Here is a 22,880-nt window from a genome sequence, read left to right as displayed (position 1 = left end):
TATTTCACACACAAATGCAGCGTTTGGTGTTATTAGTAGTCGGAGAATTTTATAGTTTAATACATTTAGCTTTTAATTTCTATTCATAGACTTTTGTCAAAAAACAGTGACGGTTTTTTTAAAAATTTAAACCTAACTTAAAACAAGTCCAGTTGATTCTTCTTTGTTCTTCCTGTTTTTTTGAGTCTTCTGGAAATTTTGACAGTCCACAAGTTCTCAATGGAATTTAAGTGAGAACTCAAAGGTACATGTAGATTGACTACTGCTTCAACATCTTAAAGACTGCATCATAGATAAACTAACATCTGTCCAAATCATATGTGATGCTGCAAATTACATTTCTGACGTGGAGGCAAAGTGCGCGGGGTCGGTTCCTGACCCACGGATGTGTGATGAGTCTTACCTGAGCAGCAGACTGTAACGTGGTAGGCAGAGTAAAGGTTTGAAATAACTCACATGTCTCCATCCTTTAATCCAGTGTAATGTATCCACTATCAAGGGGCACTTTGATGGCTTTTACCTGGAGCACAGGGATCACCAATGGCAACTGAGGCTTCTGACACTGAACCAGGCCTCCCACAAAACTTCATCTGGGTTCACTGCAGGACAAGAGGCTGGGTGGAGATGACTGTAGGTCTGCTAAAAGCCCAGGATGATTCCTGAGAGGCGCCTGTCATATAATTGTGTTGTTATTCATACTATTGCCTCTTTTAAAGGAGAACAACGCATGTGTATCATGTGACTTAAACAGACAGAAAATGAAACTTGGAATGCCTAAAAGCTGTTCTAAGCAGTAAAATGCCACAGCTATGGGAACCCGCAGCTGCTGTCTGACAACTCTCATGTAGCCAAAACCATGATCAGAGCAGAAATACATGTGAATAGCATTTAACATTTAATTCAACATTTCACTTTAAAATGAGCACAGATGACAAGCCACATTTGGTAAACATGTGAGAAAGATTTTAGCCGTAAGTGTCAATTAACACTCCACTTGAGTGCATCCACAAAGGTGCGAAGCCTGATGTACTGTATGCCAAACATGTAGGAAAGAATTCACACGTAATTTGTCATTTGAGTGAACACACAACAATCCACACAGGGGAGAGGCCATACATTTGTCAAACGTGTGGAAAGTTTCACACATGACTGACAAAACATGTGAGAATCGACATGCCTTTTTGTTTGTCAAACATGCAAAAAACACTTCAGAGCGAAGGGTCATTAGAATATCTACATGACATCCAATACAGGGGAGTGGCCATGTATTTTTAAAATTTATGGGAAGGATTTAAAACATAGCTGTCAATTACAAGTCCATTTGGTGGATTGAATCACTGAGACTGTAGTCATAGTCCACTTTATTGTCAAATGTACTATACTGCATGACATACAGCACAGATTAAATTAGTCCTCTCAGGCAGTAAAAAAATATGAAAGAACCACTCTAAAAATCTCTCTAGAGAGATGAGTCGCTGTGTGCACACGCCGCCATCCTATCCAATCCCAATAAGCAACACTCATCAGTTAAAGTAAACATTTGTTGAAAGCTTTAAAGAAACATTTGTTAAAATTATATATGCAAACTTTTTCGTGTCATTTGGTAATTGCAAATAGTTAACAGCACATTTTACAAGTAAATTGATTATGCAATAGAAGATGAATGATTTAGCTTTCTTTTGTATACATCTGTCAGTAATTTCTCTTCAGATTTTGAAGTGACACCCAAAATTCTGCACAGACAATCAAGCTCTTCTTTGTCCTGGAAAAAAGTCCTTTTAACACAGTAAGTTTGTGTTCATCTTGATTCTGACTCTATTGATGGTTGGTGTCAATTCTTTACTTTCAGCTGACCCGGAGTTTTCATGTTTGTCTCCTTTCTGATCCTGCGGCACGTTGCTGTTTATGCCTCCTACCACAGAGATTATAACCGGCATGTTAACAACAGACTCTGTCAGTGCTGCACAAAGACTTTCTTCAGAATTCAGGAACAGAGTCTGATCTTCCCTGAGGTCGTTTTCCTCTTTAGAAGCAGTCAATGTAAAGGTGTCAGACTCCTGCTTCAGAACAAGCTGCTCTCCCTCCTGATTGATAAAGAGTTCCTCTGGCTCCTCTTTCATTTGCAGAGGCTCTGGCTCCTCCTGGTTACCGAACTCTTGGTTTGCTAGAATCTCCTCTGGAATGAAGAACAAACAAACAAATGCACTAAGACAAGGCAATGACAAACATGTTTTTTTGAGAATTAAGGTATTTGTGTAGAAGACATTCTTTATTACAAAGAAAACATTTTTATGAATATTTGAGTTACAAGTGTTTATTCCTATGGACTGGCTGTGTGCTTGTAATTATGGACATATTAATCTTATGACTACTCAGAAGGCAGTTAAGACTACAACCTTTAGCCCACTGGAAGCCAAGACAGAGAAAGGATTACGGTATATTCCATTATAACAATTAAAATTCTTTTTGTGTTCTTCCCTTGATGTACAGACTGTGACTGGCTTTCTTTCTCTTAGGATATTCAAAGTTTCTCTCAATCCACAACGAAAGGTAAACCCAACACACACAACCTGTTAGCATAGAGAAAGGATGTCATGCACAGCATATGGAGTAAAATTTTACACAGCAATTATCAGAAAAATACTTAATCACATGCAACAAAAGGGAGCGTGACCACGTGGGCATGGCCAAACTGGACCTGTTGGTTACTATGTAACTGAGACTTCAAAATAAAAGCCCAGTTTCTCATATGAATTTACAGTACTGTACATCATGTTAGCACCAATTACAGTACTCACACCAAATCACATAAGCCATGATGTGAGTTCACTACACAATATTTGTATCCTAAATACAGCAACTTCTCAATTAAACACAAATTGTTACTGTATTAAAAAAATAAGCAAAAAATGACGAGCAGATATTTTCAGGGCGTCTTCGTGGTTTGATAAGAAGTGAATTAATTTGGTAAATTAGATCAGATGTCTTTGTTATTAAAAACATCAGCTTTGTTGAGGCTTGTTATTTTAATCTGTGACGTTGGGCCCAAGGTCTAAATCGGGTCGGGAACCTGTTTGACTGAGAGCCATCAAAGGAAAATATTTGGAAATTTATTTCACTGAGAGCCATATAATATGTTCAAGACTGAATTCAACTAAATGTTAGTATAATAAGCCTCTGACTTTATTCTTTAAAATAATGTTGCTATAAAACTCACCATTAATGTGACTTCCGGTGCTGCATGGATTATGCTTCATGTTAAGCTTTATGGTCAATACAGCAATGCTCACACGCTGCAGTGTGTGGTATGAGACAGGAAGCACGTTCCAAGTTTTGATAATCAGCTGGTCTTCGGGTTGAAGTTTTCTCATTTCTGTCCACATGTGCTTGCTCTCCAACTCTGCTTTCTGTCGTGCGATTCTTTCCAAATCTTCATTCAGTGACTTGAACTTATTCACCCACATGTCTGAGGCCTTCAGGTCAGCCATTTCTAACTCAAAATCTCTGATGGAGACACCAGGAATGTAACTCAGGTCGGCTGTGTTCAGTGAACATTCATTTGGATGGGTGATGAACCTAAAAAGACGAGTGTGCTCCCAAAATTCTCCAAAGCGTGCTCTGAACCACTGTAAGAAACTGGATGTAAAGCCAGATAACTGGTGGAGATCAAACTTCTGAGCTGGCTCATTTGCTGCGCATGCATCTTTAAATTGCCTCAGGTTTTCAAAATGTAGTAAACGACCTGTTTCAAGATCCACGATTAAGAGCTCCAGCTTGTTTTTAAAAGCAAATATGGCTTGCTGAAGAGATAACACTGTATTTTCAACGCCTTGCATTTTCACAGTGAACTGGTTCAGATGTTCAGTCATGTCCACGAGATAGTAAAACTTGAGGAGCCACTCAGTTTCAGCTAGTTCAGGATGCTCAATGTCTTTCATTTCAAGGAAAGACCGGATTTCGTTCAAGCAAGCCGCAAAACAGCTAAGCACCTTCCCTCTTGACAACCAACGCACGTTGCTGTACAAAAACAGACTGTGATAGTTATGTCCAACTTCATCCAGCAGTGTTTTGAACTGGAGATCATTTACAGCTCGGACAACAATCAAGTTGATCACACGAATGACCAGTGACATCACTTCTCCAAGCTGCCCGTCACACATCTGAGCACAGAGTGTTTCCTGGTTTAGAATACAATGGAAACTTAGGATGGGCTTATTTTTATGTTCACGGAGAAGTGCCATGAATCCTTGGTTTTTCTCCACCATACATGGAGCTCCATCAGTGCACACTGAGACAAGTTTATCCATGGGTAGATGTTTTTCTTGAGCAAACTCCATAAAAGACTTGAATAAATCCTCACCTCTTGTGGACTCTTTTATTGGCAGAACACCAAGGCTTTCTTCAAGCAGTGTGTCATCAGCAGCATATCTTGCAATCACTCTGAGCTGCGACCAATGGCTTACGTCTGTCGACTTACCCAAAGCCAGGGAAAAGAACGGCGCTGCATTTATGCCCTTCACTTGCTTTTCCTCTACTTGATTTGTCATGGTGGCACGATCATGAACAGTACTTGCCAACAGAGGCATGTCTTGTATTCGTTTGATTATTTTGTCTTTATCCGGAAGATCATCAAAAAGTTCATTGGCTACATCCAGCATGAACGTTTTAGCAGACTCGCCGTCTGTGAATGGTTTTACGTCCTTCAATATCGGTAAAGATCTATCATAGATAAAAGAATTATCGTCACCTTGGAGTTGCTGCTGGTTAGCTTCCACCCTGCTCAGTAGCTCTTGGCACGCTTTCTTTCTGCTGTCTCCCGCTGGATATTTCGATGCAAAGGTAGCATGGCGTGTTTGGAAGTGCCGCTTAACATTCCACCGTTTCATCGATGCTATTTTGTTATTGCAAATTAGACACACCGCAGAACCTGCTCTCTCCACAAAGGCGAATTCTTCGGTCCATTCATCCTGAAATCTACGATACTCCGCATCCTTTTTTCTTCTCGCCATCTTCTTCGTGGAAGGGTTAGCTTTCAGCTAATGACCGAGCATACTGATTCAAAAGGGGAAACCAGCAACGTATGATATTATCATCCAATTAAATAAAGGACAATTGCTCCTGCAGCTAACTGCGTCTCTGAACAGGACATGAGCAGTAAAAGTGAGAATATTTTATGTTTTATCTGCAATCATCAAAAGATCTATGCCTGGCTCGCGAGCTAACACGTTCCCGACCCCCTGGCTTAAATTAAAAAAAAAAAAAACGTGGACATGCATGCAGACAACCAGCAGCAGTACACAGTTAAGTCAGTGAGATTGTTGTATGTCAATAGTTTAACTCATCGGATCAGTGCTTTCCAAATAATTTTCTCTTTACCTATCCTGTGCAACTTTATTTCAGGTTTCCCGACCAAATCGATCATTCTGCGATGACGATCTATCTCTTCTTCAAACTTAAGGATTGTAGTGCCGAAGAATTGGAGTCGGAGGCAGGGTATCGAAAGGAGCAAAAACTTTACTGCTGAACATTTGAGGAGGGTAAAACGAAAAACAGGTGTGCAACACATTAACCCGTCCGTGTAGGAACCAACAATCCACACCCAAAGTACCTGGGTGAATTATGTAACCTCACTACAGGATCATTTTAAAAAGCTCTGAATATTTAAAAAGCAGCAGCAGTCATTCGATCGTTGGTAAAGTATCTCAAATATTTAATCGACATTATTTTCCACTTAAATAATCAGCGAGGAAACGACGATATGAACTTCTGTAGTTCCTTACATGCATAAAGCTATAACGTTAGCAGCGCTGATGTTGTTGACAGGCGTGATGTGTCACATAGTAAAGGTTCCGAGTAAGGAATGAAAGGTATTTTTGTTCTGCTTTCAGATATTCGCCTTCATCTGCGGTCCTTCTACTTGGTAGAATATGTCATACTCATTATTATTTGTTTTTTTTCTTCTAGTTGTTGTTTTTCTTCTTGTACAAAACAGATGTTCCAAGCTGTATTTTGTATAAATGGCTGTGGGGTTTTTTTTCCCATTAGTTTCTTACAACGTTACCTTTCCAGCCATTTCAATCCTTTTGTTTTATAATATAAATGGATTTTAAAATAGTATCCTTTATCATATATAAATGACTCATAATTAGGCATTTGGCATTTTTCGTGTTCATACTTTTGTTGTCTGTCAATTCTGCAGCGTTTGTGGTCGGTAGAAGTGTGGCAAGTTCCTCATCGGAATATTAACGGGGTCACATCAGGCGGAAGTCAGCGACAGGTGACGCTGACGTTTGCTGAAAGAATGCAGCGATTTTAGTTGAAGTTGGGACTGCAGTCGTTTCTGTGTTAATTATTCTAGTAAACTGCGATGTCTTCATTTGAGTATTTGAGAAGGTTAATGATCGACAAACTGCTGCTACTCCAGAAATATCTAGAACTTTTAAAAGAAAACTGTCGTGTCAAAAGAAGAACAAATAAAATTGTATTGATTAAATAACAATATCCAATAATTTCTATTTCACTATATAAAATCCATCACGTTAGTTAGTGTCTTTCATTTTTTCCACAGGTAGCAACACTTCTGCTTGTCCGACTGTTCCTGGGACAGAATAATCAAATGTAAGTGTCTCATCTGATGTACTCCACAGTTCAGCACGCTTTCAAACATCTCGTGTAACTGCACAATGTACTTGTTGGTTCACAGATAAATAAATTAAAAAAAATGTGAGCAGACTTACATTTGTCTAGCAATTTGTGTACTACATATACATTTCCCAAACATAATGAACTTATGAAATTAATTTTTACACATGTAAGTAATATTTATTTAACTTCAATAAAGTCACCCTGAAAATGTTGTGAACTCTCAGTTCACACTCACTCCTGTGTGAAGATAGTTCGCTCTGTGTGCTATATCACCCAGAGGAAACCAGTGTAGACAAAAGAATATGTAAATACCCCACAAACGACCAATGTAGAGGTCCTCTAACTTTTGGCAACAGTCTCATGACAATGGCAATTACATTGTACCACTGGATCAAACATTAAAAAAAATCATTGACCTTATTTTTCAGGAATTAAATTAAGATATTTCAAATGTACAAGCAATGATTATTTAATTTTTTAAAATATATCCACTGTATGAATTTGGAATTCTAATGTTTTAGCGACGTGTGTTTGGTCTTGTTTGGAAAGTAAATTAAAACTACTGTATATTATTAAATGTAATTGGTAAATTGAGGAATTAAATAATTTAACTGAATTAAATATGAATATACTTCATTTAATACAAAAATAAAATGACGACGCATCTTATTTTTAATACGACCACCTTTATTATAACATGAGTAGTTACGTGTTCTGTAAAACTACAACTGTTTTACAGACCGGAAATGCAAAGATATCCATTTTCCAACTTCCGGTTACTAAGTCTGTCTGGCTTTATCGCGAGAGTTGGATCAGCGCCGTTGAAAAGAAACTGTCAGGACGACTCGTTAAGAGTATTAACTACATATCAGCCTATAATTCATTTGAAAACATGACTTTAGCGTTTACAACCGGATGAGTTCACATTATCGTGACTGAAGTATGGATTTAAATACAGTGGGTCGTTCAACGAGAGAGGAAGTGGAGCTTGAAGACGGTGAGATATGCGATGATGAAACCGAGGAGAGTCTGCCTCTTCGGCGGGGGGATGGTCACCGGAACCTCCGTGGTGTCCCTCCGCCGCCGACAAGAAGCCCTCGTCGTCATCCGCACAACTCGTTGCCACACCAGCCGCTAGATTTCCGCCACCTCATGCCATACAACCGACCTCACGGGCACGGCCCTTTCCCCCTGAGCCACAGACAGCAATGCGGGCCGAGCGGGCCCGACCGGCCTCCTGCTTCATCCCCTGCTCCGCTGCTGCTGCCGCCTCCCTTGCCGCCGGGGCTCGGCCCTCACGGCGAGACGAGTCCGCGAACTAGCTTCTGGGAGCGAAGCCACGATGCCCTTGGCAGGTTCAGGCACCGGGCCATTCCGAACGGCGGGCGGGGATATTGGAACCGGAGCAGCCGGGGTGGCGGAAACATCAGAGGTCCCCCCGGTCGTTACGGGCCCGGAGAGAGCCACAAGAAAGACTCTCCCTCGAGAAAACGTATCCTTTGTCAAAAACAAGACACTAATTCAATCACAACTCACCTGAGAATGTGTCTGCGCCTAAATCATTAATGGTCCATAAAGGAGCAATTATATATAACATAAAATAACTGCATTTTCCTTCCGGCTTCACACACAGACCTGCTGTCATCTGGCCAGATTGTCATTATGCAGTCATTTTAATGGATCCCAGTTTACAAGAAAACATCATCCCAAATGATAACGTACTAGATGATGTTTTTATCTATCTAATCTGTCATTGTGTTGGTTTAAACTGGTGTCATTGATCTGTGTTGTTTGGTTGAAAAGATCAATTAATCAGTTCCTCAACAAAGAATCTGATTATTTTAATTGGTTACTGTATAGTGAGTCCAGTAAGCCACCCAGCAGTCTGTAGATGATCTGTCTAATTTAGCAATATGTCCTTTCGGCCTGTCGTGTTAGGACTTGCCGCAGCGAGTCATCCTTTTTACATTTTAAAAATGGACGCTCATTTTTGTTTTTCATTCTGAAATTATCTGGCTTTATCTATCTATTATAACTAAATACTGGAAAATGGCTGCATTATATCTTGTGTTGGCCTTAAACACGGTGCGTCCTGTTCTCTGACTATTACACATGCACAGATTGTCATGCTGTTCAAGCTCAACATGTTTTGCAGTTTCTCCATTGCTCTCATGAAAGGATGAAGAGGAATATTTATAACAGCAATTAAATCTGTTCACTCTGATCTTCATTATGTAATATAACCAAAGCCTTCAAGGCTTTTAGTTAATCTATAATTAGCCGTTTCTATAATAAACATTTTAGTTGTTAGTAGGTAGTTATGTTGCCTTACAGCAGGAAGGTTTGTGGTTTGAGTCCTTGCTGTGTGGAGTTTGTTCTGTGTAGGTTCTCTCTGGGTTCTCCAGCTTCCTCCTACCTTCAAAAATGAGCAGTGTCCAGAGCGTACCCCAACTCTCGACCATAGTCAGCTGGGAGAGGCTCCAGCAATACCCGTGACCCACAAAGCTGACAAGCAGCTGTACAAAAAATGGTTACAATTGTCTCCTGTGCAAGAAAATAGATGCAGAAGTTTACTGTCCTTAACCTCTGACCTCAGAAAAGCTGCTGGGGAGGAACCACCTGAGGAAAGCAGCTCACAGTGTTTCCAAACCAGAGAATAGTATTGATGAGTCCTTTGAGGACTTGTTGTCCAAGTATAAGCAGATCCAACTGGAGCTAGAGTGCATCCGGAAGGAGGAGACCATGGCCCTGGAGCCCAAAGCACCCCCTGCCAGAGCCCTGGCCCCAGAAGTCAAGGTCAGTATTATACAGACCAAACCAATACAGGAAGAGAGTCCGGAGGAGCGGTCTGAGCTGGAGGCGGCTGAAAAGAAAGCGTTTCAGGCATTCAACATCAAACCTCTCCGTCACAAACTCTCTGGTGCCGTCAACCTGGATGAGCTGAAGAAGAATTGGGCGAATGAGGAGATGGAAGAGGAGGCCAAGGACGAAGGTGAGCCAGAATAAAACTCCAGTCAGCTGTTACTGTTTGAGAAACCAGGCAGCCGCTTCAGAGGAAGCCGTTAAATTATTACCATGATGGAAAGTCGGTTTAAAATTTGAGTCCCCCAAAAATTCACAATGAAATAATGTGACAAAAAAACATGTAAGAAATGATACGTTAACTGATATTTAATGAATTAATCATATTTGTCACTTTACATGCTGATGATGCACCGCTTTGTTATATATTTTGTATTTAGTTGGTATTAGGTTTATTTCCAAGTAAGCTATATGTATTAAAAGGATAAAATAATAATAGTCATGTAAAGAAGGTTATTGGCATTTAATAAGTCATGTTACTGTGGTTTAGTTTCACCAGGTGAAAAGGAAAAAACGAAACAGGATGGAGGGCAAACAGAACAAAAATCCGGAGAGGAGTCAGAGCAGAAGACGTGTGAGTTCTGCACCGAGGAGACAGATAAAGATGAGAAAAGCACTAAGACGTGTTCATGTCAGCGTGACTCTTCGATCTCCAGCGAGGACTCCGTCACCTCCATGGATAAGGTGGTACAATCATCATCAGTTTGCACGTAATTTGGATCAATGAGGCTAACATCGTGTCTCTCTCATGCACCAAGCAGCCGGTGGTGAAGGTGGAGGAGGAGGAGCTGTCGGAGCTGCAGCTTCGGCTCCTCGCTCTGCAGTCGGCCAGTAAGAAGTGGCAGCAGAAGGAGCAGCAGGTGATGAAGAAGAGCAAAGAACGAATCGCTAAAGGAGTTCACGACAAGACTTCCACCTCCACGGCTGCTCCACCCGTCAGACAGAGAGTCACCACCAGGTCAGCCTCCTCTGCTGCTGCCGCCGCTGCTGCTGCAGCTGCCACCGCGGCTGCTGATGCTAACAAGATCAGAACCAGGTCCAGACCTCAGGAACGCGACAGAGACAGAGCCAAGGTGATGCACAGGCCTCCAGAAAAAGACAGGCCCAAAGCCAGTCCTAAATTCAGTCCCAAAACTCCGCCGGAGAGAGGCAGAGCTGCTGGGAAACCTCACCCCAGCAAGAAGGTCAGCCCAGGTGAGAACACATGCAGCGGGCAGGAGGTCCCATCGCCGACTCAGTCGTACTATCAGGAGTCAGTCAGAGGAAAAAAGACTTCAAAAATCACGATGTTGTATCAGGAAAGAAATCAGATTTATGTTGACCGTCTGATTTAAATACAGTAATCCCCCGCTTGCACGGCTTCACTACATCACAGATTTTTAGTAAGTAGTCACATGATACACTATGCGCATGCTATTGGCTGACAGCATCCGGAAGTGCGCCACATTCCGAGACTCACGGAACACAGCGCACTTCCGTGAGACACAAAAGTGCGTTAAACAGTTGATAAGAGTGTGGGAAAAGGTAATACAGATAGAGGGTGGTTTAATATCAGTATGGGGAGGGGTCACAAACGTTTAATTACCTTAAATAATAAGTAGTTTGTCGCTCTATCGCGGAATTTCGTTTTACATGGGTGGTCCTGGAACGAATTAACCGCAAGTAACCGGGGATCACTGTATCTGTGTTCTCATGCTCGTCTCAGGCTCGACAACCAAACAGGCCTTCAGGAAGCAGCAGCTGAGGACCTGGAAGCTGCAGCAGCAGAGGGAACAAGAGGAGAAACGACGACAGGAAGAAGAGGAGCGGCGCAAACGAGAGGAAGAAATCCGCCGAATCCGTGATCTGTCCAATCAGGACGAGCAGTACAATCGCTTCATGAAGCTGGTGGGAGGAAAGACGAGGACACGCAGCAGAGTAAGCTGTGGTTCTGTCTTTTCCATCTGGTATTACAGCAGGATTTATCTGCTAGTTAAAAAAAATATGCACATCGACACTGTAACTACGAGTTTGAAGACTAACTGCACAAAGGAATCAGAATGTGATGTGAAGGTAAAGGCTAGACTGTTAGAACACCACAGAAGAAGAATGACGGGTGGCGTGTTCTCCAGTCCACAGACCGGGAGCACAGGAAGTCTGTAGGCAAACAGAGTCTGGACTCCTCGGGGAACCTCTACCAGTACGACAACTATGATGAGGTTGCCATGGACACAGACAGTGAGACAAGTTCTCCAGGTGGGTATGAGAACCCCCACCACCACCACCACCACCACCACCACCACTTTGATTGTTGGTGTTCCATTAGAATGTGACGAGTGGAGGAAACTTTCATTTCTGTTTCCCATCATCAACACCCCCTTGATTGAAACTTCCTGTTTCAGTACCGTCGCCGACACACGCCCAGCTGACAGACGATCTGGGGCGTTTCAACCAGCTGTCTCTCTATGTGACCGACTCCCACCATTTTGGAATGGTATGCCCCCCCCCCCCGGTCTCTAACTCAGGATTATGATGATGTGTTTAAAGAATGTTAATAAATGCAGCTCTTGGTTCCGCCTCTCAGGATTTCTCTCAGCCCTTCCGCTCCACCGGCGTCCCTCCACCGCCGCCGCCTCTCCCCCCACCACCGCCAGATGAATCGGAGCCTCCTCCCAAGCCTCCCTTTGCTGATGAAGAGGAGGAGGAGGAGATGTTGCTCAGGGAGACATGTCTGATGTCCATGGCCAACAAGAGGGTAGTAGTGACTGAGGTTTGTGTGCTGACCAGTCTGTCTCTGTGTCCGCCCCTTGTCTCAATCTGACAACCACTTCCTGTCTCTTATCTCTCTCATCTGACTCCTTCCTCTCCTGTGTGTGTGTGTGTGTGTGTGTGTGTGTGTGCGCGTATGCGTGTGCAGAGAGGCTCCAGCGGTCCTCCTTCCCCCAGCCTTCCTCCTGCTTCGGGAGTCGATCAGCCAACCAGAGGGAACCTGAGCGCTGTCAGCCTGAACGCCCAGTCCAGAACGAACAAGTTCAACCGAGGACATCACAGAGCTCCACTGGTGGTGAGATCCACACACCACAATGATGACAATGTGAGGGAGGTGGAATGAGTGTGTAACATCATGTGATTTCACTGCAGCTGCCCCGACACAAGTCTGTGGTGGTTTCTCTCAACGATTCGGACGACAGCGACTCTGAGGTGGAGACCAGCAGTTCTTCGCAGGCAACGTTTGGAGGACTGGAGTTCATGATCAAGGAGGCCAGGAGGACGGTGGAGGTGCGTCCACTTTCAGTTCAGTAACGCTGTACATATTCAAATGTATGGAGGCAACTACTGAACCGTAACTCAGTCTGCTGTTAAGTCGTGGAACTTAATCCTTCAGTTTTATTGTCCTGTTTTCTTATATTGAATAGTTTTGCTTCAGAAATAAAGATAGTTGATGATTTGAATTATAATAACGTCTTGTACACGGTGCTAACTTCAGCAATAATGCTTTCTTGCTATCCTAGTTGGTCTCTGAGATGAGTCTGACCTTTGGCTCTCTTACGGTTACCGGAAGGGTCAAGGGTCAAGGAGGATTGTGTATATGAAGTAGATGTTTGGACGCACAACATTATGTGACCGCCTCATCTTTAAAAGGCTTTTGCGTTTGGTGTTCTTCTAGGCATCAAAGCCTCAAGCAGTATCAGGATCAGAGAAGGAGAACAACCCTGTCAGAACTCCAGAGGCCTTACCTGAAGCCAAGAAGACTGAATACCGGCTGCTCAAGGAGGAAATAGCCAGGTGGGGGGGGGAAATCCACCTGTCATCAGAAACTCATTAAAGACCCTCCAACATCTAAGGCAAAATATCAAACATTTTGTGACGTTTAACAGCAGGGAGAAGCAGAAGATGCTGAAGGACCTCAGTGTGAGCTCCAGCTCTCCTGCCGTTTGTGACTCTGTGCTGGATCCATCGGGAAAACCTGCTGCAGTGATCAGACTGACAGAAGCAGAGCAGAAATTGGACAGACACAGGTGAGAGGGGAGCCACGGCCCATATAAAGGAATTAGCTGAAATTAAGATGGAGAGATTCTGGTTGACATAGATGTGATGCTACTGAGAGTCCTGAGGGCGTCATAAGGTGTCTTCATGTATCCATGGCGCTGTACTGTAGTCATGTGGTTGATCCGTTGTCTCTCAGAGAGCTGCTGCAGAGAGAGGAGGCCGTCCTCAGACAGCTCCTCCAGCAGGAAGTGAAGAAGAGGGAGTCCCTGAAGGCCTCGGAGGCCAAGGTGACCAAGCTGAGGGAGCAGCTGCAGGCTTCAGAGAAGATAGCCTTTGCCAACAAGACGCTCCTCAAGAAGCTACAGGAGCAGGTGGGGAGCAAAGAGAGGAGAACTGAGACAGCGGCGTTCATTTCAGGCGGGGTGTGTGTTTGAGCTCATGTCTGATGTCTGCTCCTGCAGGTGCACCGTGTTGAACATCGGGTGTCCATAAAAAGGAGTCAGGCTGCCAAGTTGGAGCAGGAGGTGGTTCGGGCTCAGCTGATTGCCGGCAAAGGGCTGAAGCGTCGGGTGGACTCCAACCAGATGCCGGTGAGTGACACAACGCAACACGTCACAACACAACAGGCCTCAGCTCGATCGGCTCTCTGGACAAAGTGTCAGAGGACATTGAAGCTGTTTGACTCTGTGGTTCGTACTTACATCATCTGACGTGAGCGTATGTGAATTCAAAAGAGATGACGTAAAGATTGTTCTCTTTTCGCTAACAAACAGTTAGCTGTCGGTAGTTAGCGGACTACTGCAACAGAAGTTGTGTCCAAACTATACTGGTACTGCGTGTCTTGATGAATCTCTTATGGGTCTGAGAAATACATGCAAAATAATTGATTTAATTTTATTATGCAACTATTATAGAATATGTTGATTACATAAAATTGTTGTTCAGACTTGTGTTGTTGTAAGCACGTCATTTCAGTACGATATCTATCTTGAATTTAAATTGAGAATTTGTGTAAATCTGCTTGTAGAATCTGCTAACAGTCGTAGTGTGCAACACTGATTGAACTTTACCCCCCCCCCCATCCCCCTAGTCGAATAAACTGCAGCGGGTGGACGGAGCTCCGCGCGGATCCGAGCGTCACTTTGCGGAGCTGATCGCCCAGAAGCAGCGGCTGCAGCAGCTGGAGTCGGAGTACGCCCTCAAGATCCAGAAGCTGAAGGAGGCACAGGCGCTCCGCAACAAGGGGGCATCCTCAGACCTGCCTGCGGAGCCCCCAGCACGAGCCCCCACCCCTCCAGACCTCCAGATCCAGCTCACACCTCCCTCCTCCACCTTCCCCGTACCCCAGCCCTCCCTGCACGACCTCACCCAGGACAAACTCACCCTGGACAATGAAGACGTTCCCGAGGTGGAAGATCAGGAATCGGAGTCCACATCCGTGCCCTCAGCCGCGCCGACATCCCCACCCGCTGCCACCGCCATCGGAGGGCGCCGTCACTCCCTCCGTCAGTCCAGCAGCTCTTTCACCAAACCCAATCTGGAGCAGCTGACATCGACTCCAGTTAAAGAAAGCAGCTCCCCTAAACTGTCCAAGACGTCCTCCAGGCCGCCTGCGGAGGTGTTTTCAGGGCTGGACATAGAAGCTCTGAAGAGGAGGTACGAGCAGCAGGCCAGGCTGGGAGAGCTGCTGCTCACGGAGCTGAGCAAAGTGGGAGAAGATGTGGCAATCCGTCCATCTCAGCAGGTGAAAGCAGGACATCTGCAGAGCTTTAACACACGAAGAGTTAATTTTATGTTGTTCAAAAGTGTTGCTTTCTATCTGTTGAAGAATTGATGTGTTGGTGTCAATCGATTGACCTCATTCTCAGGAACATGATTTGCTTCGTTGCAGGTGGTGTCACTGGAAGTGGACGCAGCCATGAACCAATCAGGAAGCTCAGAGCTGAAGCCGGTTCCTTTTGAACCGTATCACAGCCCTCTGCTGGTCTTCAGGTCGTACAGGTAGACCACTCACCAGAACACACCACGTTCACTGTCAGTGAAATATGAAAAAAGATATGAAAGCGATCAGGTTCACGGCTGGTGAGCCACTGATGTTAGAGTCCGATTTACAAACTTATGAAACAAACAGTGGCGTATTAGTTGTTAGATTAGTAACCTGACGTTAAAATTAAAAAAATATATATACTGTACTACATTTTTACTACACAGTGTAAATTTTCTGACCCAATGTTTGAAGCAGACTTCTGAACTAAATATCTATCACACAAATAATGCTGTAGCCCCACAGCACAAACCAGAGAACTAAAATTGAGAAGAGTTTCCCTAATTTCCCTTCGGGGATTATTAGAATATACAAAAATTTAAAATAAAAATCTTTTATTATTATTTGTTTATTTTTTCTTACTCACCTCCTTTGACCACACGTCCCTGCTGCACATAATACTCCACACCACATCATAACAACACAAAATATGAACAATATAAAAAAAGGGGGGGAAATTTTTGTCATTCATTTATTCAAAACTAAACATTTTTGTGTCTTTTATCCAAGAAATGCAAAACTAGCCCAAAACTGACCTGGGTTTGTTTTTGTCTCAGGTTCAGTCCGTACTACCGGACCAAGGAGAAGTTATCTTTGAGCTCCGTCACCTACAGCAACACCATCGAACCCAAGAAGAGCTTCTGTCGCTTTGACCTGACTGGAACCTGTAATGATGACGACTGCAGATGGTGAGAATGCCGTTTTTACTGCGTGTCTCCGTCAGAGTTTTACATGTGTGATCCCTCTGCTCTGCAGGCAGCACATGCGGAACTGCACGCTGACCGGGAACAAGCTCTTCCAGGACATCCTGTCGTACAACCTGCCCCTGATCTCCTGTTTTGAGACCAGCTCGGACGAGGACATCTCTGTCGCCACAGGTAGACCGCAGCAACATCAGTTTTTTTTTTATTCTAACAAAAGGAGACGTTTTGAGACTTAACAAATTTCTATTTTTAGAAAAATACATGAAGAAACTTTTCGGGCCAAACAAAGATCGGATGGGCTCCGACCAGAAGGCCGTCCTGCTCGTCAGCAAAGTGAACGAAAGCAAACGTCATGGTTGGTATAGTCCTTCATTCTATGTCATCATCTTGAGAGAATACACGGCAGACTAGTGAACTGTTGTTCTTCCTCCAGTCCCTCCCTTCACCACCTCTAAAGACGTGAGGAGGTGGAGGCCCAAGCCTTCGGCTCAAAGCAGCGGGAGCCCGGAGGAGGACAGCGAGGAGGAGATGGCGGCTGGAGCCGTGACCACTGGACAACACGGTGAGGTCGAGTTGAATCATGGCCTTCCTGTTGGTTAACATCAGAGGTCAACGATTGGTTCAGGAGATGCTCTGTTCCTCTGAGGGAAGATGGATCCCAGCAAGGCTTCTACATTATTGTGTCGCAATATTTTTAAAAGTTCTCAAACTCCGGACAGATTTGTTGTATCTGACCCTCCTGTCTGTCTTTGCAGATGATCGCTCCATGACCAGCTTGTCTGTCATGGATGTTTGTGTCACGTCGGAGGACAAACGTTATTTCACCAGTGAGACAGACGACATATCGAACTTGGAGACGAGCGTCCTGGAGAACCCGTCTGACACTCAGCTGTGGATCAAACTCGCCTTTAAATACTTGAATCAGAATATGATGTAAGCCCCCACCCCATCAGCTACTTTTTCATATTCCAGCTCTACTCGTGTGTCAGTGGTGTTGTTATTGTGCAGACCTGCAGCAGAGTGTCTGGAAGCCGCCTTGAACACTTTGTCTCGTGCTCTGGAGACCAACTGTGAAGACCCGGAGGTGTGGAGCCACTACCTGTCACTGTTCTCCCGACGGGGGAGCAAGGAGGAGGTGCAGGAGATGTGTGAGATGGCAGTGGAGCACGCCCCCAACCACAGAGTCTGGTGGGCGGTAAGTCTGGAGTCTGTTGAGATCTGAATGCCTCCTCACCTGTGTGTTATTTCCCAGTAAGCCCCTCAGTGTGTTCCTGCAGAATCAGCGTCTGTTTCTCTGTCTGCAGTATTTGAACCTGGAGAGCTCTTTTGAGGGGAAGGACTACGTTTGTGACCGTCTGCTGCAGTTTCTCCTCGCTGAAGCTTCTTCCGGTGTCTCGGAGAAGCTGTCCTTCCAGCTGATGGAGGCTCTTCTCTACAGAGTCAACCACAATCTGTTCACGGGCCGGATGGAGGCAGCTTTGGCCATTCTACAGGTGAGGCAAGAGAACATCTACAAAACATCTTCCACAGCTTCCATGAATGACTTGATCACAATTTTTTTTTGGCATGTGTGGACCCTCACCCGACTCCTGTCGGCTCACACAGTCACCGATTTCTGTGGTTTGTTTTGCAGAATGCCCTGAAGTCATCCCAGGACACGAGCATCGCCGAGCGCCTGACGGTCCGCGACCGTGCGCTTCTCTGGCTGTCTTACATCCACCTGACGGAGTTTGACCGGCTGCCGTCCAGCCTTTTCGATCAGGGGGAGTCCGGTCCGTCCCGACTGGTCAGCAGAGAGCCCTTCCTGTTGCCGTGGAAGACTCGGCAGGATGTCAGCACGCCGCCTGACATCCTCATCGCTCTATTCCACAGTATGAGCTATTGTCTCATTCGGGTCTCAATGCTGCTTCTACTGAGAGGTCCTGAGTTTCTGGTCTTGCTTCCCCTCTCAGACGCCATCCATCAGTGCAGCGACGAATCTGCGTCTCAGAAAGAGAGAACGCTGACCTGCCTTCCTCTTCACACCAACCTCATCTTCCTCCACAAGGTGCTGGAGAGGTGAGTCTGCTGCTCGGAGCGTTTCTTCGCTCTGATTAAGCAATCTACCACCTTGAGTGTCAATAAAAACTGAACAATTAAATTTGAGGCATAAAAGAGAAACATCAACGGCTGGATAGAAATATGTGTTACAGGATTACAGATTAAGGAGCGACGTCGGGAAAATCCAATGAGATTTGATTTTGACAACAACCTGATTGGTTTTTTTGGTATTACAGACAAGTTCTGAGTCATACTTGGTTAATTTTTCTGTATATAGAGAAGCTATTTGTAGTTGCGGTGAATAGAGAGCAGTGACATCAGCTTAACAGTGATGGCTGTTGAGGTAGCTACAGACGAGCTACCGTTAAACCTTATTTACAGCAGGACTATTTAAATGCTTCTTTTTGTTCTTGTAGATTCGATGATGCCATCACATTGAACGTCTCCCTTCTGGAGGTTTGTCCTGAGTCCTGCACCCTCAGGGACACTCTGGCGGACCTCCACATCAGCAGAGGGGACACGGATCAGGCGGTCAGCATGTGGCTCCACGCTTTAGCCGAGTGTCCCAACAATGCAGAGGTCTTCTATCACTCCTGCAAGTTCCTCATGGCTCAGGTAGGTTCTAGTTGAAAAGTGAACAAAAAGCAGCCCAGACTAAAGATCCAGGATGGGATTCTACACAGCGGTGTTCCAATCTGTCACTGAAACAGAATAGCAAACAGATCTGGAGTGGAGGTTAAGTTTGAATGTTTTTAAACAGTTCTGGTTTGTGCGACAGGAGAAGTCGAGTGCCATTGTTCCTCTGTTCAGGGGGTTCATCCTGAGTCTCTGCGAGGACCAGCAGAGTGAGAGGAAGCCAGTAGATGTTCTGAGGTACGTAGTTTAAGACGTGTTGAAAAGGATTCATTTCGGATGAAGACTTAAGACTCGTTCCTTTAGACACATTCTAGGTTTTCCCACTGAGGAGGTTCTGAGAGGTCCGATCATCAACGAGCTTCAGGAGCAGCTCAGCCAGCAGATGCCTTACCTCCACCTCATCCACTGGTGGGTTTCTGTCTGTAATCATTTTTATACACACACAGACACACAGTATTTTCTGCACTGTAAGGCGCACTGGATTATAAGAGGCACCGTCGGTTTTTGAAAAAATGAAAGGCTTTTAGGTGCGCCTTATAGTGCGGAAAATACTGTATGTATTTCTCAGTTATCAGTCTTCCTACCATGTGAAACACTTTGCATGTTGACCCCTTGAGGCGTTTGTGTTCCTGCAGTCGCTGGCAGTGGCTTCACGGCTCCGTGGACGAGACGGTGGCCGCCTTCGAGAGAGCGCTGGGGTCGTCCATGCAGCTGGAAGAGCTCCACAAGCTGTGGCTGGAGTGAGTTCATTCATTTTTATATTGATGTACAAAGACCTTAAGGTAAGATTAAAACAGCCTACATGACAAAGACTTGCTTCCGTAGGTTGAGTGTAAATAAATGAAGGTTTGGAGACCTGTCTCATTGCTGTCTGTTGTGTGTGTGTGTGTGTGTGTGTGTGTGTCACCAGTTACCTGCTGTTCACCAGCAGCCAGCAGAGCCAAGGTGCAGCCAGGAACGTGTCCAAACTGTTCTCAGACCTGGTGCGGCGCTGCCTGACCACCGTCCCGTCCCGACTGGAGGTTCCCTTCAACCCGGCGGAGTTCTGGAGCTGCTACCGCTTCCACAACAAGGCAAGACTGAACCTTTTCTCTTTTGTATTAACTGTTTCCTGTTCCTAACTCGGAGCTAATTGTTCTAACTGGCTCTCAGGTAAATTATTGTGTTGTGAAACACTTTGATCCATCTTTCATGCCAATAAAAATTAGGTTTATTGGACAAAGTTGGAAATGACTGTCAATTGTTTCTCCAGGTTGTCGCTCTTTACCTCAGCTGTCTGCCACAATCCCAGCATGCACTGGTCCTGGAGAGGCTGAGATACGCCATACCCAACAACATTGAACTGGGCCTGAGGTAAAGTCAAGCCGCTTCTAATGTGAGTAAGGCCACAGTGTGTGTGTATCGGTGACCGGAGGTGTGGGATCTCTCAGGCTGTTACATCAGGAGTGGCAGGAGGGAAACATGGAGCATCTGAAGTTCCAGGGCAAGATGCTGGTCACTACCTCTCCAAAGTGTCTGGCCTACTGGAAAATGTGAGTTACCTGCTTAGAGCCGGTCAGAGAAGTTTGTTGAAAAACGTTGAAAATCAGATTTTATCATTGGTCTGGTTTTTTTTTTTTTTTTTTCTTTGTCAATAAATCAAACAAAAAGACCCCCTCAAGGGGTCAGGGGTCATCCTTTGCAATGACATCATCCTGTGTGACTGGGGTGGATGTTCAGGCCTTTACTGGCCTGGTGCTTGGTAGAACGCCCCGCCTCCAACAGTCCAACAACCAATCAGCTGAACCTAGGAGAAGGATTGACATCAATGCTTTGAGTCTGAGATTTCATAAGACAAACACAGGATAATAGATATCTTAGAAAAAAAATAAATTACTGTACATTGAATAATAATCATAATAGAATCATTTGTATTGTCTATAATAATACATATTTAAATATTAAAGATTCTGTGATGACCGGCTGTTTGTGTTTTGGCAGAGTGATTGCTGTGGAGAGGGAGCTGAAGGAGCGATCTGAGGTGAGTTAGCGACAGACAGGATGTGACATCACAGTTTACCCTTTGAATAGACTGACCAGTTTTTCAACCTTCAGCTGTTGATTGGTGTTAACGTGACTGAATCTGGTCTCTTCCTCTGCAGGTTTTCCCCTCTCATGTTTAGAGAGGCGGTTTAGCTACATGTGTTGTATTGGTCACACCGTGACTGACCGTCTGTTTCATTCTGTTTCGGTGTTCTTACTGACCTGATGCTCTGCCGTCTGGTGTGTTTGTTTTCCTCCCCACCCTATTTCACGTTTTCCTTCACAGGTGCGGATTCTCTATCAGCAGGCGCTCCACAACCTCCCGCTGTGCGCTGCCCTGTGGAAAGATGTAAATCACCTCCTCCATTTTCACCTAATACACACACACACGCAACACTCAGCTCACGCTTGGTCACGTCATGTGTCCCAGGATCAATCAGGATTGATCAATCATTGTGCAACAGTTCTATGATAGCTCACCTAGCGGTGTCCTCACACATCGAGCTAAAGACCAGCCGCTAACAGCTACTCCACTGATGAGCTAAAGCAGATTTACAGCCTGCTGCTAACAATCTGCTTCTTTTATACAGCTGCCAGTGGCTCGCCACTAACAGTCAGCTGCTATCAGCTGACTGCTAGCATCCAGCCAACCGTCATCAAATAGCTCTCGGCTAACAGCGCTTTGTTAATAGTTCTTTGCTAACAGCTCACTTCTCATATTCTGTAACAGTCAGCCTTCATCTAATAGCTATTTTTTTGACAGACTTAGCTCCCTGCTAACAGCCTTCCGCTAACAGCTTGTTGCTTAATTACTTTAAATAAGTAGTTTTTAGACTATGAATTCTACCTGGACTGAAGAGACACCTGAGATGACACAACAAGCTTTCGTTTTGTTTAACACCTGCGTACACATCTGTTCACCTGCTACCCTTCCCCATCCTCACCTCTTCTTCCCTCCTCTCCCTTCCCGTACCCCCACCCCCATCCTCTCACAGAGGCTGCTGTTCGAGGCAGCAGAAGGGGGGCAGACAGACAAACTGACGCGGCTGCTGGACAGGTGTCAGCAGGTGGGAGTGAGTCTCAGTGAGTGATCAGACAGAGGATCAGTCAGTGGCTCTCGTCAGCCGCGCAATAAACTCAAATGAGAGTCAGTTGATCAATCAGCTGTAGATGATGGGGGTGAGAGCAGACAGGTGAGGCGAGGTAAGATGGGCGTCCCACCACCACCTTTGTCCGGGACACCTGGAGACGCCTCCCGTGTGTGTGGAGCTGCTTGAATCCGTAAGTATGAGCTGCTGCTGCCGCTGCTGCTGAGTGACAGTGTTGCTTTATTCTTCATGTCCTCCCCTTTTTTTGTTCCCCGTCACCTTTTTAATTTGGATTTCATTTCCTTCCTTTTATTTTAAACTCCCTGAGAGGGCATGGAGGGGGGTGGGCCGGCGTGGGCGGGATAGACTGTGACATTACTGTGGTGTTCGACCCTCCCCTTCCCCCTTCCCCATGTGTCTTTTAAAAGATGTTTTCTGTTTGTCTCCGGGAGAAAAAGCCTCGATTTTGTTAAAGTGATCAAACAAACTTTTTGAGAATCCGTTTGAGTGGTTCGCCACCACCGCTGCAGCGTTTTCTATTCGGCGTCTCGGGTCTGAATGTGAGACAGAGACTGATCCAGAGACTGATCCACGTCCAGACCGGCACCACGATTAGAGACAGTCAGGACCTCACTAACATGCTCTCATGTGCAATTTGTTTTTTGTTTTTTTTTTGTTTTTGTCAAAATTCTCATGATTAAAAAGTATTATTAGCAAGGAGAGGAGACGAGTCCTTCCACTGTTGTGTTTTTGTTTTCATATGTTGAATTTATGATAATTAAATTATTTTCTAATGAGAAAAAAAAGTGTCTCTTTGGTTTTATTGTGTCATGACTCTTAATGATCTCTGTCCACTCTTTATAATGTAAG

At 44.8% G+C, this 22,880-nt stretch overlaps 1 protein-coding gene and 2 long non-coding RNA genes across 5 annotated transcripts; 2 read left to right on the top strand and 1 right to left on the bottom strand.

Annotated features, from left to right (window-relative positions):
• The first annotated feature begins 4 nt into the window (after positions 1 to 4).
• Positions 5 to 6,647, top strand: LOC137593664 (uncharacterized). Of its 2 annotated transcripts, none has more exons than XR_011035154.1 (4): positions 5 to 630; positions 1,711 to 2,435; positions 2,517 to 2,550; positions 5,401 to 6,647. It is a non-coding gene; the product is annotated as an uncharacterized lncRNA (long non-coding RNA). The 2 variants fall into 2 exon arrangements; XR_011035153.1 differs by having other exon boundaries at positions 1,697 to 2,435.
• LOC137593665 (uncharacterized) lies at positions 1,706 to 5,353 on the bottom strand. Its single transcript, XR_011035155.1, has 2 exons — positions 3,218 to 5,353; positions 1,706 to 2,176 (listed from the first exon to the last, which is right to left on the bottom strand). It is a non-coding gene; the product is annotated as an uncharacterized lncRNA (long non-coding RNA).
• Positions 6,648 to 7,432: 785 nt separating the features above from the next.
• LOC137593636 (zinc finger C3H1 domain-containing protein-like) lies at positions 7,433 to 22,807 on the top strand. 2 transcript variants are annotated; one of them, XM_068312528.1, is made up of 35 exons: positions 7,433 to 8,137; positions 9,242 to 9,637; positions 9,998 to 10,191; positions 10,269 to 10,701; positions 11,213 to 11,424; positions 11,619 to 11,742; positions 11,889 to 11,980; positions 12,071 to 12,256; positions 12,404 to 12,550; positions 12,628 to 12,765; positions 13,154 to 13,272; positions 13,365 to 13,505; positions 13,673 to 13,847; positions 13,938 to 14,066; positions 14,567 to 15,220; positions 15,368 to 15,477; positions 16,078 to 16,209; positions 16,277 to 16,398; positions 16,478 to 16,579; positions 16,658 to 16,786; positions 16,980 to 17,157; positions 17,233 to 17,419; positions 17,529 to 17,717; positions 17,858 to 18,095; positions 18,177 to 18,282; positions 18,681 to 18,879; positions 19,043 to 19,137; positions 19,204 to 19,308; positions 19,536 to 19,640; positions 19,811 to 19,973; positions 20,153 to 20,253; positions 20,331 to 20,432; positions 20,881 to 20,920; positions 21,209 to 21,271; positions 21,918 to 22,806. In XM_068312528.1, the coding sequence occupies exons 1-35, from the start codon at positions 7,588 to 7,590 to the stop codon at positions 22,011 to 22,013; spliced, it is 6,252 nt and encodes a 2,083-aa protein (XP_068168629.1). In that variant the 5' UTR covers positions 7,433 to 7,587; the 3' UTR covers positions 22,014 to 22,806. The 2 variants fall into 2 exon arrangements, with proteins under 2 accessions (XP_068168629.1, XP_068168628.1); XM_068312527.1 differs by having other exon boundaries at positions 21,209 to 22,807.
• Positions 22,808 to 22,880: the final 73 nt, after the last annotated feature.

Source organism: Antennarius striatus, chromosome 4, assembly GCF_040054535.1.
Source record: "Antennarius striatus isolate MH-2024 chromosome 4, ASM4005453v1, whole genome shotgun sequence".
In the NCBI taxonomy this organism is placed as follows: Eukaryota; Metazoa; Chordata; class Actinopteri; order Lophiiformes; family Antennariidae; genus Antennarius; species Antennarius striatus.
Note: the sequence above shows the minus strand (reverse complement) of the source record. Positions and strands in the feature narration are given on the sequence as shown.